This window comes from Oncorhynchus tshawytscha, linkage group LG11, assembly GCF_018296145.1.
Source record: "Oncorhynchus tshawytscha isolate Ot180627B linkage group LG11, Otsh_v2.0, whole genome shotgun sequence".
In the NCBI taxonomy this organism is placed as follows: Eukaryota; Metazoa; Chordata; class Actinopteri; order Salmoniformes; family Salmonidae; genus Oncorhynchus; species Oncorhynchus tshawytscha.
Window position 1 is genome coordinate 53,955,598 of NC_056439.1, and position 18,482 is coordinate 53,974,079.

The 18,482-nt window shown below is 45.5% G+C and overlaps 2 protein-coding genes across 5 annotated transcripts in view; one reads left to right on the forward strand and one right to left on the reverse strand.

Moving 5' to 3' along the window:
- psen1 (presenilin 1) overlaps positions 1–2,585 on the reverse strand; it is a 40,565-nt gene extending 37,980 nt beyond the window's left edge. Inside the window, exon 1 of one of the 2 annotated variants that reach the window (XM_042330363.1) lies at positions 2,242–2,585. The gene's annotated coding sequence lies outside the window, so the exon portion shown is untranslated. Of the gene's footprint in view, positions 1–2,237 lie in introns of both variants that reach the window. The other variant, XM_042330362.1, reaches the window with a different exon arrangement.
- Positions 2,586–8,857: 6,272 nt separating this feature from the next.
- LOC112236366 (enhancer of rudimentary homolog) lies at positions 8,858–17,609 on the forward strand. Of its 3 annotated transcripts, none has more exons than XM_042330366.1 (4): positions 8,858–8,997; positions 11,049–11,136; positions 11,768–11,888; positions 17,052–17,609. In XM_042330366.1, the coding sequence occupies exons 1-4, from the start codon at positions 8,995–8,997 to the stop codon at positions 17,152–17,154; spliced, it is 315 nt and encodes a 104-aa protein (XP_042186300.1). In that variant the 5' UTR covers positions 8,858–8,994; the 3' UTR covers positions 17,155–17,609. The 3 variants fall into 3 exon arrangements, with proteins under 3 accessions (XP_042186300.1, XP_042186299.1, XP_042186298.1); XM_042330365.1 differs by having other exon boundaries at positions 8,877–8,997; positions 11,046–11,136; XM_042330364.1 differs by lacking the exon at positions 8,858–8,997 and adding an exon at positions 9,277–9,474.
- The last annotated feature ends 873 nt before the right edge of the window (positions 17,610–18,482 follow it).

Genomic DNA, 18,482 nt, shown 5'->3' on the forward strand with positions numbered 1-18,482 from the left:
TCTATTTGTGGCGACAGGTGTAATTTGAGGTAGAGCCATTCCAGGATAAACTGGGTCTATTTGTGGCAACAGGTGTAATGGAGACTTCCAACGCCCTGAGAATCCTACCAGAGAAGATTTTGGACCGGTTGGAGTAAGATTTTTTGGAAAGACTGGATTCCTGCTTTTTGGCCGACCCATTGACCCATACATTGTGTCAGGCTGGGTAAAGGACAAACTGGGAATGGTTTCGCATCTGTGAAAGTTTAGAGAAGTGGAATCGTTTATGTTTTTTGTTGTATCGGGCGCTTCGAGTCGCGCTGCTTGGGGCTCAGCCTACGGTGCTAAAAGGGGTCAGTGGAGCAGCGTTGAGTGTAAAGGTGGATCAAATCAAAATGAATATTCCTCGTTTCTGTGACGCCCACTGTGAGACGTAGACCCGGTGGCGAGTCTGAGAATACCCTGTCTGTCTTGTTGAGCTTTGGAACGGAGTTTCTTCCTGATAAGGTCCCGGTTAGGTTATATTTGCCATTCTGTGAGGGCCTATGTTCCGAACCCGCTTCAGTGCTTTAGGTGCCAAGGACTCTTACATGTTGCAGCTGTGTGTAGAAATGAGATTCCCACGATGTGAGAAACATGCAGGCGGGTATAATCAGAAGGGGTGTACAGTTGGGATTGAGAAAGCACTGTGTCAACTGTGGGGGTCCCCCATGCAGCTGGGGCAGAAAATGTCCTATGCTGAGGCATTGAAGAGAGTAGAGGACAGCCCATGTATGAGTGAGTTGACTGGGAGGCCCCGCCATTGAGTAGGCCTGAAGAGACAGCCAGAGAGGATGAGTTTTAGAAAGGTGGAAATCACACAAGATATGTGGTAGTTGCAGTAGCAGAGAAATATTGGGAGATTTCTGTCCAGAAGATCTACAGTAGGTTATGAGAGAAGGGGGTTCCATCCTCCCAGGCCCATGGCCTGGTGTAGGATCGTTTAGGTCCGAGTAGTGGGATTGGAAAGTGGTGGATTTAGGCATAGGTGACATGGGCAGCCACCCAGCGTGGCATCTTGTCAGGGGGGCGAAACAGAACAACCGCACAACAACAACAAAAATAAAATCGGAATGGTGATATTTTGCGCGATCGGTTTTCTATTGTTCATTTGCCTTGTCACATCAATGATATCTTGTCACCGTTTGGGACTGTGGGTCAATTAACCTTGTCGGAGTGGGCGCCCTGATTCTAGTTTGTGAGCTAGGGAGGCTACTGCCTGGGAAGGTCTCTCACTCAGAAGTACGAGATGGGGAGGGGGTAGGTTGACCTCAGGTCTCCCCACTGGAAGCCCAGGGTAGGGGGAATCTATCAAATAGCACGCCTCTAACTTTGTACAGTACTAATGCAATTAGTCAAATCAGTCACACTATGAAATGCTACCAAATAAACCACACTTCAGTCATAATACTGTGAATATATAGTTTCACAGACATATTGTTGACCTTTTTTTCCTGGTTTGTGTGAAATCGTTAAGAATAATATAAAACGAGTCTACACAGCACCACGGTGAATTGGTTTAGTCTTGCCTCTTGGTTGACAGTGTTGGGGGATGGGTAATGTACTGACGCTCGAGTGCCAAATCAACACAAATTTGTTCCTATTTGTCTTTGCTACTTCTTTTTGATATTTACGAGTCTTATTTTTGTATACATATTTTTTTATATAGTGTTAAATGTTATGATTATTTATTTGTGTTGTTCCAAAATGTCTGAATAGAAATGACAGGTAGTGCAGAACCGAAGGCGGGGTTCGCCCAGGGAGCCACTGGGATCGGGTTTTTTTGGGGGGGATAGTGTATAAGTGCAGGGTTAGATGGTACTGCCTTTTATTTATTTGTTTTGTCACAAGGTGGAATGTACATTGCGATCGGAGACAATACGCCAAAAAAAGCGTCTGGTCGAGAAATTCACCAGTCGTCCCTCCTCCTGTCTAGCTAGTATCTAGCATTAATGCATGGTATATAACAAACGAGCTATATTAGCCCCAAAGCTAGATGTGGGGGGGGGCACACAAAATACTCCAATCCGCATTGAATTCAACAATTTCCTTTCCATAACAAAGGCGTGGTCAGTAGCTAACGTTACTGTTAGGTAGATTATTCACTTTTCCTCTTCCCGATTCGCAGCTATTTTAGCTTAGCTTGACTAACATCCATTTCTGCTTTGTTTAGAGAAGGTCGAGTTTACTGACAAGCACATTTTGCTGCTGTTTCTTACCTACTATCACAAGGCGGTACTGGCTTGCTTGCTTCAATGATTTAATTTGAAAAGAAAAAGGTTTGAACGTGTTGAAATTCTGCGGCTGAAACCCGGTAATTGTCTTCCTTGTTGTTCCTTTCTATGTCCAAGACACCATTAGGCTGCCGTACTTTCCCCTATGGTCAGTGCTATCTGGGATGTTTGGGAAGTTCATACCTAAAAACCCCGAACCTTAATAAAGGGTTACTTCGGGAATCGGGATTTTTAGAAATTAAGCTTTTTTTTTTGTCTACATCCCCAGAGTCAGACTCGTGGATACATTTGTTATGTTGTGTGTAGTTTTAAGGAAGTTTCTAACTAGAGGAAATAACTGATCCCAGTCATGAAAGCTGCCAGAGTGCGTGGGGACATTGCTTACATCCGCTATGACAGGCTCATTGTCCACCCTCCCTCCCGGAAGGGATGAGAGAGCCAAGCCTGTGGGGTCGTTGCTTCAACCCTACAGCACACACATACACCAATTGATGAATGGCCTGCTGAATTAATATTTTGTTTCTCTTGCTTTGTTGGTTCTTTTCCATATTATGTCTCTCTCTGATCAGCTACCCAGGAAATGACCGAAAACAGACCATATTAATACATGTAGCCTTAGAAATAAGGTTCATGAAATCAATAACTTGCTAACATCAGATAACATTCATATATGAGCCATTTCTGAGACTCACTTGGATAATTCATTTGATGATACAGCAGTAGCAATACAATGATATAACATCTATAGAAGAGACAGGAATGCTTATGGGGGAGGTGTTGTATATATTCAGAGCCATATCCCTGTAATGTTTATAGGGGAGGTGTTGCTGTATATATTCAGAGCCATATCCCTGTAATGTTAATAGAGGAGGTGTTGTATATATTCAGAGCCATATCCCTGTAATGTTTATAGGGGAGGTGTTGTATATATTCAGAGTCATATCCCTGTAATGTTTATAGGGGAGGTGTTGTATATATTCAGAGCCATATCCCTGTAATGTTTATAGGGGAGGTGTTGTATATATTCAGAGCCATATCCCTGTAATGTTTATAGGGGAGGTGTTGTATATATTCAGAGCCATATCCCTGTAATGTTTATAGGGGAGGTGTTGTATATATTCAGAGCCATATCCCTGTAATGTTAATAGAGGAGGTGTTGTTGTATATATTCCGAGTCATATCCCTCTAATGTTTATAGGGGAGGTGTTGTATATATTCAGAGCCATATCCCTGTAATGTTAATAGAGGAGGTGTTGTTGTATATATTCAGAGCCATATCCCTGTAATGTTTATAGGGGAGGTGTTGTATATATTCAGAGCCATATCCCTGTAATGTTTATAGGGGAGGTGTTGTATATATTCAGAGCCATATCCCTGTAATGTTTATAGGGGAGGTGTTGCTGTATATATTCAGTCATATCCCTGTAATGTTTATAGGGGAGGTGTTGTATATATTCAGAGCCATATCCCTGTAATGTTTATAGGGGAGGTGTTACTGTACATAGTCAGAGCCATATCCCTGTAATGTTTATAGGGGAGGTGTTGCTGTATATATTCAGTCATATCCCTGTAATGTTTATAGGGGAGGTGTTGTATATATTCAGAGCCATATCCCTGTAATGTTTATAGGGGAGGTGTTGTATATATTCAGAGCCATATCCCTGTAATGTTTATAGGGGAGGTGTTGTATATATTCAGAGTCATATCCCTGTAATGTTAATAGAGGAGGTGTTGTTGTATATATTCCGAGTCATATCCCTGTAATGTTTATAGGGGAGGTGTTGTATATATTCAGAGTCATATCCCTGTAATGTTTATAGGGGAGGTGTTACTGTATATAGTCAGAGCCATATCCCTGTAATGTTTATAGGGGAGGTGTTGCTGTATATATTCAGTCATATCCCTGTAATGTTTATAGGGGAGGTGTTGTATATATTCAGAGTCATATCCCTGTAATGTTTATAGGGGAGGTGTTGTTGTATATATTCAGAGCCATATCCCTGTAATGTTTATAGGGGAGGTGTTGCTGTATATATTCAGTCATATCCCTGTAATGTTTATATGGGAGGTGTTGTTGTATATATTCAGTCATATCCCTGTAATGTTTATATGGGAGGTGTTGTATATATTCAGAGCCATATCCCTGTAATGTCAATATGGGAGGTGTTGTATATATTCAGAGCCATATCCCTGTAATGTTTATAGGGGAGGTGTTGTATATATTCAGAGCCATATCCCTGTAATGTCAATATGGGAGGTGTTGTATATATTCAGAGCCATATCCCTGTAATGTTTATATGGGAGGTGTTGTATATATTCAGTCATATCCCTGTAATGTTTATATGGGAGGTGTTGTATATATTCAGAGCCATATCCCTGTAATGTCAATATGGGAGGTGTTGTATATATTCAGAGCCATATCCCTGTAATGTCAATATGGGAGGTGTTGTATATATTCAGAGCCATATCCCTGTAATGTCAATATGGGAGGTGTTGTATATATTCAGAGCCATATCCCTGTAATGTTTTTAGGGGAGGTGTTGTATATATCCCTGTAATGCTTAGAGAAGATCTTAAGTGTTATTAAAGTGTGGTGTTTGCAGGTTCACTTGGCACTTCATCTAAAGCCTTTCTTTGGGGTGTTGCTATAGGCCACCAAGTGCTAACAGTCAGTATCTAAATAATATGTGTGAAATTCTTGATAGTGTATGTGTAACACCCTGATCTGTTTCACCTGTCCTTGTGATTGTCTCCACCCCCTCCACTTATTATCCCCGGTGTATTTATCCCTGTGTTTCCTGTCTCTCTGTGCCAGTTCGTCTTGTATGTTTTTCAAGTCAACCAGTGTTTTTCCCGTACTCCTGCTTCTATTCTCTTTTGTTAGTCCTCCTAATTTTGACCCTGACCTGTTTTCTGGACTCCGTACCTGCCTGCCTGACCAGTCTGCCTGCCCTGACCTCGAGCCTGCCTGTCACTCTGTACCTCCTGGTCTCTGAACTGGTTTTGACCTTTGACCTGTCCACGACCATTCTCTTGCCTCCCCCTTTTGGATTGTTTAATAGATATCAAGACTCAAACCATCTGCCTCCCGTGTCTGGGTCCCCCTTATAGTATGTTCTGGAAACAGAGAGGTCTTACATTTTGGGGACCTGAATATCAGTGGTGTAAAGTACTACTTCAGTTGTTTTTTTGGGGGGGTATCTGTTATTTACTTTACTATTTATGTTTTTACCAACTTTTACCTTTACTTCACTACATTCCTAAAGAAAATAATATACTTTTTACTCCATACATTTTTCTTGACACACAAACGAGACCCAAAAGTACTCGTTACATTTTGACAGGAAAATGGTCCAATTCACGCACTTATCGAGAGAACATCCCTGGTCATCCCTACTGCCTCTGATCTGGAGGACTCACTAAACAGAGAACATCCCTGGTCATCCATACTAGCCTCTGATCTGGAGGACTCACTAAACAGAGAACATCCCTGGTCATCCCTACTGCCTCTGATCTGGAGGACTCACTAAACAGAGAACATCCCTGGTCATCCCTACTGCCTCTGATCTGGAGGACTCGCTAAACAGACAACATCCCTGGTCATCCCTACTACCTCTGATCTGGAGGACTCGCTAAACAGAACATCCCTGGTCATCCCTACTGCCTCTGATCTGGAGGACTCGCTAAACAGAGAACATCCCTGGTCATCCCTACTGCCTCTGATCTGGAGGACTCGCTAAACAGAGAACATCCCTGGTCATCCCTACTGCCTCTGATCTGGAGGACTCGCTAAACAGAGAACATCCCTGGTCATCCCTACTGCCTCTGATCTGGAGGACTCACTAAACAGAGAACATCCCTGGTCATCCCTACTGTCTCTGATCTGGATGACTCACTAAACAGAGAACATCCCTGGTCATCCCTACTGCCTCTGAACTGGAGGACTCACTAAACAGAGATCATCCCTGGTCATCCCTACTGCCTCTGATCTGGCGGACTCACTAAACATATAAAATATTTGTTGGTCTGATGTGATTAATGAGGAGCATCCAGACGCTGCACTTGATGAACTCATGAAATTGCTTCTTCCAGTTATTGATAAACATGAACCTGTTAAGAAACTGACTGTTCGAACTGTAAAGGCTCCATGGATTGATGAGGAATTGAACAACTGTATGGTTGAAAGAGATGAGGGCAAAAGGAGTGGCTAATAAGTCCGGCTGCACATCTGATTGGCTGACTTACTGCAAACTGAGAAATGATGTGACTAAACTCAACAAGAAGAACAAGAAACTGTATTATGAAGCCAAGATCAACGACATAAAGAATGATGGGGAAAAATGTTGGTGTACTTTAAATGCAGTGGCGATTTTAGCATGTAAATCTTGATGGGGAAAAATAGATGCGCTGCTTTTTTGACACCACTCTCCAAAAAGGAAGCCTGCAGGCTCTAGTATTATCTAATCTTTATTATTGTCCAGTCGTGTAGTCAAGTCCTGCAGGCTCTAGTTTTATCTCATCTTGATTATTGTCCAGTCGTGTAGTCCAGTGCTGCAAGGAAAGACCTAGTTAAGTTGCAGCTGGCCCAGAACAGAGCTGCACGTCTTGCTCTTCATTGTAATCAGAGAGATTACATAAATACTATGCTGCCAGTCTCTCTTGGCTAAGACTTGTGGAGAGACTGCTTGAATAACTTGTTCTTTTTTTTGATAAGAAACATTAATGTTCTGGAAATCCCAAATTGTTTGCTTACACACAGCTCTGACACACACACTTACCCCACCAGACATGCCACCAGGGGTCTTTTCACAGTCCCCAAATCCAGAACAAATTCAAGAAAGCGTACAGTATTATAGTGAGCCCTTATTGCATGGAACTCCGTTCCATCTCATATTGCTCAAATGAACAGCAAACCTGGTTTAAAAAAACAGAGAAAGCAACACTTCAAGGCACAAGGCCTCTCCTTGATATGTATTGATATGTAGGCTACATGTGCCTTTAAAAAAATGTACATCGTATTGTCCTTGAGCTGTTCTTGTTTATTAACGTTCTGTATTATGTCATGGTTCATGTTTTGTGTTGGACCCCAGGAAGAGTAACCGCTGCTTTTGAAACAGCTAATGGGGATTCCTAATCAAATACAAAACACCAAGAGTTAGCGCAATTGCTAATTAGCGTTAGCGCAATGACTGGAAGTGTACGGTATCAGCTAGCATAATAGTAGATAATATAGACCTGCATACATTGCGCTAACGCTAGTTAGCATTGGATCGTGAAAGTACCTCTAACTTCCTTCATACTGGATGGTATCCATGAGTTCATCTGACTCTGGGGAAGTAGATAAACAGCTTCATTTCCAGAATCTCGAAGTATCCCTTTTAACCCCCTACCTTAACCATTAACCCTTACCTAACCCTCACCGTAACCTTTTAATATTTTCTTAACTTCAATGGGATAGGGATTTCTTCCACAAGCCCCTGGGGGTGCCTTATTGCTATTATATACTGGTTACCAACGTAATTAGAACAGTAAAAAGGTGTGTTTTGTCATACCTGTGGTATATGGTCTGTTATAAACTGGGTGGTTCGAAACCTGAATGCTGATTGGCTGACAGCCGTAGTATATCAGACCGTATAACACGGGTAGGACAAAACATGCATTTTTACTGCTCTAAGTAGGTTGGTAACCAGTTTATATTAGCAATAAGGCACCTCGGGGATTTGGGATATATGACCAATATACCACAACTAAGGGCTGTATCCAGGCACTCCGCTTTGCGTCGAGCATAAGAACAGACCTTAGCCGTGGTATATTGTCCATATATCACACCCCCCTCGGGCTTTAATTCTTAAATATACCAAGGCTTTCAGCCAATCAGTATTCAAGGCTCGAACCAGGTTTATAATTGTAAATAAATCCCCTTTGCACATGTGCATAACTATAGTAAATCTGACAGAAGAGTTTGAGTGATGAAAGTTGGGCAGTGGATCTCAATCTCTGAGCAAGAAACACTTAGATGAACACTTGGCAATTGTGCTGTTATTATGTGCCAGATGTTCAGACTAAAAATCGTTATAAAATGGCCCTTTTCAGAGATTGACTTGTAATTTGAATAGGCATAGGCTACTAACAAAAATCCGGGTTTATGATTGTCATTCAATTTTGCCATCGTTTGCTTAGATAAAAGGTAGGTAGCCTACAGCCCCTGATAGGCCTACATCTCATTTCAGATAGTATTCAGTAGACTTGACAAGATGTAAACTGAACGATTTAGCAGCTTTCTTAGCTAAAATTAACAGACTAATTTATTCAACATGAATAGCGAGGCGATTTCGAGATAAGAAGTGCTTGTGTTTCCCAATGGCCTGCTGGAATGGGCTACTGAGGAACAGCGTGCCTGACAGTCAGCAGCAGGTCACACACAAATATATGTGTATATTTAAGAAAAATGCCATGGCGACCGCGGTGCAAGTTAGAAATAGCCCCAAAACCCGCAGACAGCCACCAATACATTTTCACCCGCGACATCGTTTTCAAAGCAGTCCAATTTTAGCTTGAAACCCGCAAACATGGTAACACTAGTTTAGGAACGTCCCAAGGATCGAAAATAGCACTAACCCTTCTCGCGTTCCGAAAGTAATTCTTCCGGTATCAAAAGTCACTTCCGGTCTTGTTGTGCCATCAAATCTAAATCGTGTAGCACGAGAAATCTTACTTACTTCAAGAGCACGGTGAAGGAATTATGGTTAGTTGTATTTTTTTTTAAATAACATCAATAGATTTGCATTCGAGTAGTTTACCTGGGGAAAAGTATTGAGTAGATTACCAGCTAGCCTTGTTTTAAAACTGTGCACGCATGTCAATCAACGAACGGATGAACGTTAACTAGTTTGCTAATGAAATGAGTCGTTTTTAAACATATGACTGTCGTATAACAGCTTCTTATATTACATCGTGTTATAATAACGTTCAGCTATATATTTCAGTCTGCGTGTTAATTGACCAGTCATTGTCATCCTGTGTTGTATTCCGAGTTACTGTAGCCCTTTGTCATCACTCTGTTCCACATTACATTCGTCATTGGACAATGGCGTCTCATGTAAGGGGGAGGTTTAGTTTAAAAATCCCGAAACTCAATCTGAACATTAAAACGCGTCGCTTGCGGTACGGGTTTGGAGGCATAAGGACCTTCTCTTTCATATCAGCGAGAAATAATAAAAAGGTGAAAAAGATACTCACCTTGTTTCCACACGGCCATATAGCCATGTTACAGCGCATGTTTTATGGAAGACAGACAGCGGCGGCCACCTGTGTAATGGAGCATGCACTGAACACAAGTCTAATTCGGGAGAAAGTGTGGTTCCTCAGCTGGAGGCAGCTTGTGGATCTGTGTGAAACTGCTACAGTGTCTGGGCTGTGTGTGCTACTGCTTGACGGGGCTGTGTGTTCTACTGCTTGACGGGGCTGTGTGTTCTACTGCTTGACGGGGCTGTGTGTTCTACTGCTTGACGGGGCTGTGTGTTCTACTGCTTGACGGGGCTGTGTGTGCTACTGCTTGACGGGGCTGTGTGTGCTACTGCTTGACGGGGCTGTGTGTGCTACTGCTTGACGGGGCTGTGTGTGCTACTGCTTGACGGGGCTGTGTGTTCTACTGCTTGACGGGGCTGTGTGTTCTACTGCTTGACGGGGCTGTGTGTGCTACTGCTTGACGGGGCTGTGTGTTCTACTGCTTGACGGGGCTGTGTGTTCTACTGCTTGACGGGGCTGTGTGTGCTACTGCTTGACGGGGCTGTGTGTGCTACTGCTTGACGGGGCTGTGTGTGCTACTGCTTGACGGGGCTGTGTGTTCTACTGCTTGACGGGGCTGTGTGTGCTACTGCTTGACGGGGCTGTGTGTGCTACTGCTTGACGGGGCTGTGTGTGCTACTGCTTGACGGGGCTGTGTGTGCTACTGCTTGACGGGGCTGTGTGTGCTACTGCTTGACGGGGCTGTGTGTGCTACTGCTTGACGGGGCTGTGTGTGCTACTGCTTGACGGGGCTGTGTGTGCTACTGCTTGACGGGGCTGTGTGTGCTACTGCTTGACGGGGCTGTGTGTTCTACTGCTTGACGGGGCTGTGTGTTCTACTGCTTGACGGGGCTGTGTGTTCTACTGCTTGACGGGGCTGTGTGTGCTACTGCTTGACGGGGCTGTGCGCTCTACTGCTTGACGGGGCTGTGCGCTCTACTGCTTGACGGGGCTGTGCGCTCTACTGCTTGACGGGGCTGTGCGCTCTACTGCTTGACGGGGCTGTGCGTTCTACTGCTTGACGGGGCTGTGCGTTCTGCTGCTTGACGGGGCTGTGCGTGCTACTGCTTGACGGGGCTGTGCGCTCTACTGCTTGACGGGGCTGTGCGCTCTACTGCTTGACGGGGCTGTGCGCTCTACTGCTTGACGGGGCTGTGCGCTCTACTGCTTGACGGGGCTGTGCGCTCTACTGCTTGACGGGGCTGTGCGCTCTACTGCTTGACGGGGCTGTGCGCTCTACTGCTTGACGGGGCTGTGCGCTCTACTGCTTGACGGGGCTGTGCGCTCTACTGCTTGACGGGGCTGTGCGCTCTACTGCTTGACGGGGCTGTGCGCTCTACTGCTTGACGGGGCTGTGTGTGCTACTGCTTGACGGGGCTGTGCGCTCTACTGCTTGACAGAGATGCTATAAAATACCACTAACCTGGTATTTGAGTTGTATTAATCTTACTGAAACTGAAAAGTTGATTTGAGAACTGACATGTCTACTGCGTTCTGTTATTGTTGCAGTCTCATACGATCCTGTTGGTCCAGCCCACCAAGAGACCAGAGGGACGGACATATGCTGACTATGAATCAGTCAACGAGTGCATGGAAGGTAAATTGACAGGGAACAGGGTTGAAGTGAACCTATAGGAGGGTAGCTCTACAGGAACAGGGTTGGAGTGAACCTATAGGAGGGTAGCTCTCCAGGAACAGGGTTGGAGTGAACCTATAGGAGGGTAGCTCTCCAGGAACAGGGTTGGAGTGAACCTATAGGAGGGTAGTTCTCCAGGAACAGGGTTGGAGTGAACCTATAGGAGGGTAGTTCTCCAGGAACAGGCTTGGAGTGAACCTATAGGAGGGTAGTTCTCCAGGAACAGGGTTGGAGTGAACCTATAGGACGGTAGTTCTCCAGGAACATGCTTGGAAGTGAACCTATAGGACGGCAGCTCTACAGGAACAGGGTTGATAGCTCCACCCCATAGGCTAAATACCCAGTCCTTGTCCCATCTGAATGCTTGGGGGTGCGTCATCTTAAAGTAGTGGTTTACTATTTCAACAGGAATAGACTTCATTATTGTGCACTGTGGGGTAACCAAAAGGCTAACAATCCTCTTTTTAATGGCGCTGCATGCACGCTGTGCAATTCATAAAATTATCTAATCACTTTCTCAATTATGCCTAGACCTGTTGTCATTTGTGGGTGAATTTTGATGCCTGTGACGGATGTATGACTCTCCTTCCAGGCGTGTGTAAGATGTACGAGGAGCACCTGAAGAGAATGAACCCCAACACACCATCCATCACCTATGACATCAGTCAACTGTTTGACTTCATCCATGACCTGGCTGACCTCAGCTGCTTGGTGTAAGTCAAACTGCGGTGCTTGGTTTTTCACACGGATTTCGATGTGTCTGGATTTTCCAACCTTTTCCTGAAGTACACCGTCCCTGTCCAAAGATGTAAATTGGTGTATGCATTTTGGCTGGAGGGACTTTCCACCACGACAGGTGGAAGGAGGCAGGTAGCCTAGTGGTTAGAGTGTAGAGGTGGCAGGTAGCCTGGTGGTTAGAGTGTAGAGGTGGCAGGTAGCCTGGTGGTTAGAGTGTAGAGGTGGCAGGTAGCCTGGTGGTTAGAGTGTAGAGGAGGCAGGTAGCCTGGTGGTTGGAGGAGGCAGGTAGCCTGGTGGTTGGAGGAGGCAGGTAGCCTGATGGTTGGAGGAGGCAGGTAGCCTGATGGTTGGAGGAGGCAGGTAGCCTGATGGTTGGAGGAGGCAGGTAGCCTGGTGGTTGGAGGAGGCAGGTAGCCTGGTGGTTGGAGGAGGCAGGTAGCCTGATGGTTGGAGGAGGCAGGTAGCCTGGTGGTTGGAGGAGGCAGGTAGCCTGATGGTTGGAGGAGGCAGGTAGCCTGGTGGTTGGAGGAGGCAGGTAGCCTGATGGTTGGAGGAGGCAGGTAGCCTGATGGTTGGAGGAGGCAGGTAGCCTGGTGGTTGGAGGAGGCAGGTAGCCTGATGGTTGGAGGAGGCAGGTAGCCTGATGGTTGGAGGAGGCAGGTAGCCTGATGGTTGGAGGAGGCAGGTAGCCTGGTGGTTGGAGGAGGCAGGTAGCCTGGTGGTTGGAGGAGGCAGGTAGCCTGGTGGTTGGAGGAGGCAGGTAGCCTGGTGGTTGGAGGAGGCAGGTAGCCTGGTGGTTGGAGCGTTGTGCCAGTAATCGAAAGGTTGCTGGATCGAATCTCCAAGCTGACAAGGTAAAAATCTGTCGTCAGAACAAGGTACTGTTCCTAGGCCGTCATTGTTAATAAGAACTTGTTCTTAACTGAGTTGTTAAATAAAAGTTTAAATAAATACGAAAACGCGTACATACTTTAGGTTGCGTCCCAATTCTCCACCTATCTGTTAAGCAAGGCTGAAACTTAATCACCACCAGGTGTGTGCTCAGGTTTTAACACTGGGCTAGCGTTACTGTCAGACCGGGCTAGCGTTACACTCTCTCTGAGGTGACAACACCGGGAGTCGTTCGTAAAACAGTGGGCACCGTACACCGAGACTTAACAGTTTCCAGTGAGACACAGAGGATCAGATTTAAACAGGTTGACAAGTATTTCATATACCCTACTGTGTGAAATGTTGACTTTCTATATCATTGGCTGTGGTGCTGCAGAATGGAGTATGGTGCTGCAGAATGGAGTATGGTGCTGCAGAATGGAGTATGGTGCTGCAGAATGGAGTATGGTGCTGCAGAATGGAGTATGGTGCTGCAGAATGGAGTATGGTGCTGCAGAATGGAGTATGGTGCTGCAGAATGGAGTATGGTGCTGCAGAATGGAGTATGGTGCTGCAGAATGGAGTATGGTGCTGCAGAATGGAGTATGGTGCTGCAGAATGGAGTATGGTGCTGCAGAATGGAGTATGGTGCTGCAGAATGGAGTATGGTGCTGCAGAATGGAGTATGGTGCTGCAGAATGGAGTATGGTGCTGCAGAATGGAGTATGGTGCTGCAGAATGGAGTATGGTGCTGCAGAATGGAGTATGGTGCTGCAGAATGGAGTATGGTGCTGCAGAATGGAGTATGGTGCTGCTATTTCCCCACAGTACAAGGTCCCTGTCTGAACGGGATCAAATCCATCTATTTTTGTCTGGGAATTAATATATATTATTAACCTGCGATTTGTGTTTTGAATTGTTATTATGACAAGTGTGTCGATGCATATAACGTGTAAAAATGCATTAATATCCACAGACTTAAGTGTTACCGAAGTTGGTACTACTTCTCTGTTAAGAGCCATCCTAGGTTTCAAATCAAGTGTATTTATAAAGCCCTTCTTACATCAGCTGAAATCTCAGTGCTGTACAGGTGATTTATGGTTTCCAGGTCATGAAGCTCCATTATGATGGGCACGTGCCCGTCTGTCTCTGTCCACTAGGTATTGTGCGGACACACAGACAGACATTGGGTTAAATTATTGACCCTATTGATAAATATGATCAATAATGACTGTATAAAATAAATAATTAGAATACTGAGCTGTATCTTATACTAATACCGTTGATCAGAGAAAGAGATTTTGTTTAACAAGTCATCTTTTTTTCCCTCAAAAGGTTGGGGTCTAAATTAAATGACACCCATAAAGATTCTTATGGATAAAAAACCAACAATATTTTGGTCCCAACACACCGTGACATCAAGCTGGTGACTCTACAAACTTGTTGCCTAGTTGCCTAGTTGCCTAGTTGCCTAGTTACCTAGTTACCTAGTGAGTTACACAACGGAATGTTTTCAACTGAAATGTCCTAGTCTGGCGAGCAGCTCTTTGGGGTTAAATGCCTTGCTCACGGGTAGAATAATAATGTTTCTAAACACTTCTACACTCTCTCTCTCTCTTGTTGTGATGTGTGTATTGTTTTATATTTATATAAATATATAGTTTTATATATTTTTTTTAAATCCCAACCCCCGTCCCTGCAGGAGGTCTTTTGCCTTTTGGTAGGCCGTCATTGTTTTGCCCCTGAACAGGCAGTTAACCCGCTGTTCCCCGGTAGGCCGTCATTGTTCTGCCCCTGAACAGGCAGTTAACCCGCTGTTCCCCGGTAGGCCGTCATTGTTTTGCCCCTGAACAGGCAGTTAACCCGCTGTTCCCCGGTAGGCCGTCATTGTTCTGCCCCTGAACAGGCAGTTAACCCGCTGTTCCCCGGTAGGCCGTCATTGTTCTGCCCCTGAACAGGCAGTTAACCCGCTGTTCCCCGGTAGGCCGTCATTGTTCTGCCCCTGAACAGGCAGTTAACCCGCTGTTCCCCGGTAGGCCGTCATTGTTCTGCCCCTGAACAGGCAGTTAACCCGCTGTTCCCCGGTAGGCCGTCATTGTTCTGCCCCTGAACAGGCAGTTAACCCGCTGTTCCCCGGTAGGCCGTCATTGTTCTGCCCCTGAACAGGCAGTTAACCCGCTGTTCCCCGGTAGGCCGTCATTGTTCTGCCCCTGAACAGGCAGTTAACCCGCTGTTCCCCGGTAGGCCGTCATTGTTCTGCCCCTGAACAGGCAGTTAACCCGCTGTTCCCCGGTAGGCCGTCATTGTTCTGCCCCTGAACAGGCAGTTAACCCGCTGTTCCCCGGTAGGCCGTCATTGTTCTGCCCCTGAACAGGCAGTTAACCCGCTGTTCCCCGGTAGGCCGTCATTGTTCTGCCCCTGAACAGGCAGTTAACCCGCTGTTCCCCGGTAGGCCGTCATTGTTCTGCCCCTGAACAGGCAGTTAACCCGCTGTTCCCCGGTAGGCCGTCATTGTTCTGCCCCTGAACAGGCAGTTAACCCGCTGTTCCCGGTAGGCCGTCATTGTTCTGCCCCTGAACAGGCAGTTAACCCGCTGTTCCCCGGTAGGCCGTCATTGTTCTGCCCCTGAACAGGCAGTTAACCCGCTGTTCCCCGGTAGGCCGTCATTGTTCTGCCCCTGAACAGGCAGTTAACCCGCTGTTCCCCGGTAGGCCGTCATTGTTCTGCCCCTGAACAGGCAGTTAACCCGCTGTTCCCCGGTAGGCCGTCATTGTTCTGCCCCTGAACAGGCAGTTAACCCGCTGTTCCCCGGTAGGCCGTCATTGTTCTGCCCCTGAACAGGCAGTTAACCCGCTGTTCCCCGGTAGGCCGTCATTGTTCTGCCCCTGAACAGGCAGTTAACCCGCTGTTCCCCGGTAGGCCGTCATTGTTCTGCCCCTGAACAGGCAGTTAACCCGCTGTTCCCCGGTAGGCCGTCATTGTTCTGCCACTGAACAGGCAGTTAACCCGCTGTTCCCCGGTAGGCCGTCATTGTTCTGCCACTGAACAGGCAGTTAACCCGCTGTTCCCCGGTAGGCCGTCATTGTTCTGCCCCTGAACAGGCAGTTAACCCGCTGTTCCCCGGTAGGCCGTCATTGTTCTGCCCCTGAACAGGCAGTTAACCCGCTGTTCCCCGGTAGGCCGTCATTGTTCTGCCCCTGAACAGGCAGTTAACCCGCTGTTCCCCGGTAGGCCGTCATTGTAAATAAGAATTTGTTCTTTAACTGACTTACATAGTTAAATAACATAATGTGGATGCTACCATGATTACAGATAAACCTGAATGAATCGTCCTCTCACCATTACCAATAACAGGGGAGGTTAGCATGTCTTACCAGTCACTACCACTACTATAACTATAACTATAACCAGTCACTACCACAACTATAACTATAACCAGTCACTACCACTACTATAACTATAACCAGTCACTACCACTACTATAACTATAACCAGTCACTACCACTACTATAACTATAACCAGTCACTACCACTGCTACTATAACCAGTCACTACCACTGCTACTATAACCAGTCACTACCACTACTATAACTATAACCAGTCACTACCACTACTACTATAACCAGTCACTACCACTACTACTATAACCAGTCACTACCACTACTATAACTATAACCAGTCATTACCACTACTATAACTATAACCAGTCACTACCACTACTATAACTATAACCAGTCACTACCACTACTATAACTATAACCAGTCACTACCACTACTATAACTATAACCAGTCACTACCACTACTATAACTATAACCAGTCACTACCACTACTATAACTATAACCAGTCACTACCACTACCACTATAACCAGTCACTACCACTATAACCAGTCACTACCACTACTACTATAACCAGTCACTACTAGAGCTGTTACGCAACCGTATTACCGCCACAACGGCGGTCACGATTCATGATGTCAGTCAAATTCTACCTATTTAAAGCTAAACGTTCTCATCTGTTGCGTCAAGCTCATTGGCTAAAGCAGGGTTTTGGATGCTAGTGTTTGTATTCATTTGGGGATCTATCGCATCCCACAACTGTCCCAGACTATGTTTGGGATATTTATTTCTCACACAGAATAGGTCAACTTTTGTACTATGGGGGATAGTAGATTGACGTAGGCTAGTGCTTTCTCCGTTAAGTACCGTGTGGACACACAGACGTACCAGCCCATGTTTTAATATATCGTTCTGTCTGTCTCCTCTAGGTACCGTGCGGACTCACAGACGTACCAGCCGTACAACAAGGACTGGATCAAGGAGAAGATTTACGTGCTGCTGCGGCGCCAGGCCCAACAGGCTGGGAAATGAGACCTACAGCCCAGTTCCAGAATGACTGCACTGCAGACGCCTGATCTCACAACAACCTGGATAGGTGTTTATCATGTCCGCTAAGCACATCTTATGTTATAGCCATCTGTTGCCCAACCATTGGTGGATGCAACATCTGCAATGTAGGCTGCCTGGAACGCGACCATCAGGGGAATTTGCCCCTAGATGCTTGGGTCAGTTTTGCGTTTTCCCTAGTAATGGTTTATTTTGGGGGAGGGGGGCTTGGATCTGTACATAAGGGAACCTTCACTCCGAAGCGTTTGGAAAAGGAGGGTTGAGTGATGCTATGAATCCAGGATATTTTAGTTTTCTAGAGGGAAGGGGGGGGTAAGGCAGCTTACATTTTGTTAAAATGTTTGTATTTAAAGAATTTCCCCTTTTATAAAAATAAAAGTCTGTCTTTTACTTTTAAAATAAAAAATGATTATTTGTTACTGTTCGTGGTGTTAAAACATGGAGTGGACAAAACATTAGGAACACCTGCTCTTTCTATGCTGTAGACTAACCCTGACCATTCAGTGGAGATGAAGGAGAGGAGACAAGTTTAAAGAAGGATTTTTAAGCCTGGAGACATAGATTGTGTATGGGTGCCATTGAGAGGGTAAATGATCAAGACAAAAGATTTAAGTGCCCTTTGAATGGGGATATGATAGTAAGTGCCAGGCACACAGGTTGTGTCAAGAACTGCAACGTAGCTGGTTTTTTTTTATTTTTACGCTCAACAGTTTCCTGTATTTATCAAGAATGGTCCACCACCCAAAGGGCATCCAGCCAACTTGACACAACTGTGAGAAGCATTGGAGTCAACATGGGCCAGCATCCCTGTGGAACGCTTTGGACACCTTGTAGAGTCAACATGGACCAGCATCCCTGTGGAACGCTTTGGACACCTTGTAGAGTCCATGTCCTGATGAATTGAGGCTGTTCTGAGGGCAAAAGGGGGTGCAACTCAATATTAGGAAGGTGTTCTTAATGTTTTGTTCACTGTGTCCATTCCTAATGCACTGTGCCCCTTTTATTTAGTGTGTGTATATATATATCGTGCTCAAAAAAATAAAGGGAACACTTAAACAACACAATGTAACTCCAAGTCAATCACACTTCTGTGAAATCAAACTGTCCACTTAGGAAGCAACACTGATTGACAATACATTTCACATGCTGTTGTGCAAATGGAATAGACAACAGGTGGAAATTATAGGCAATTAGCAAGACACCCCCAATAAAGGAGTGGTTCTACAGGTGGGGACCACAGACCACTTCTCAGTTCCTATGCTTCCTGGCTGATGTTTTGGTCACTTTTGAAT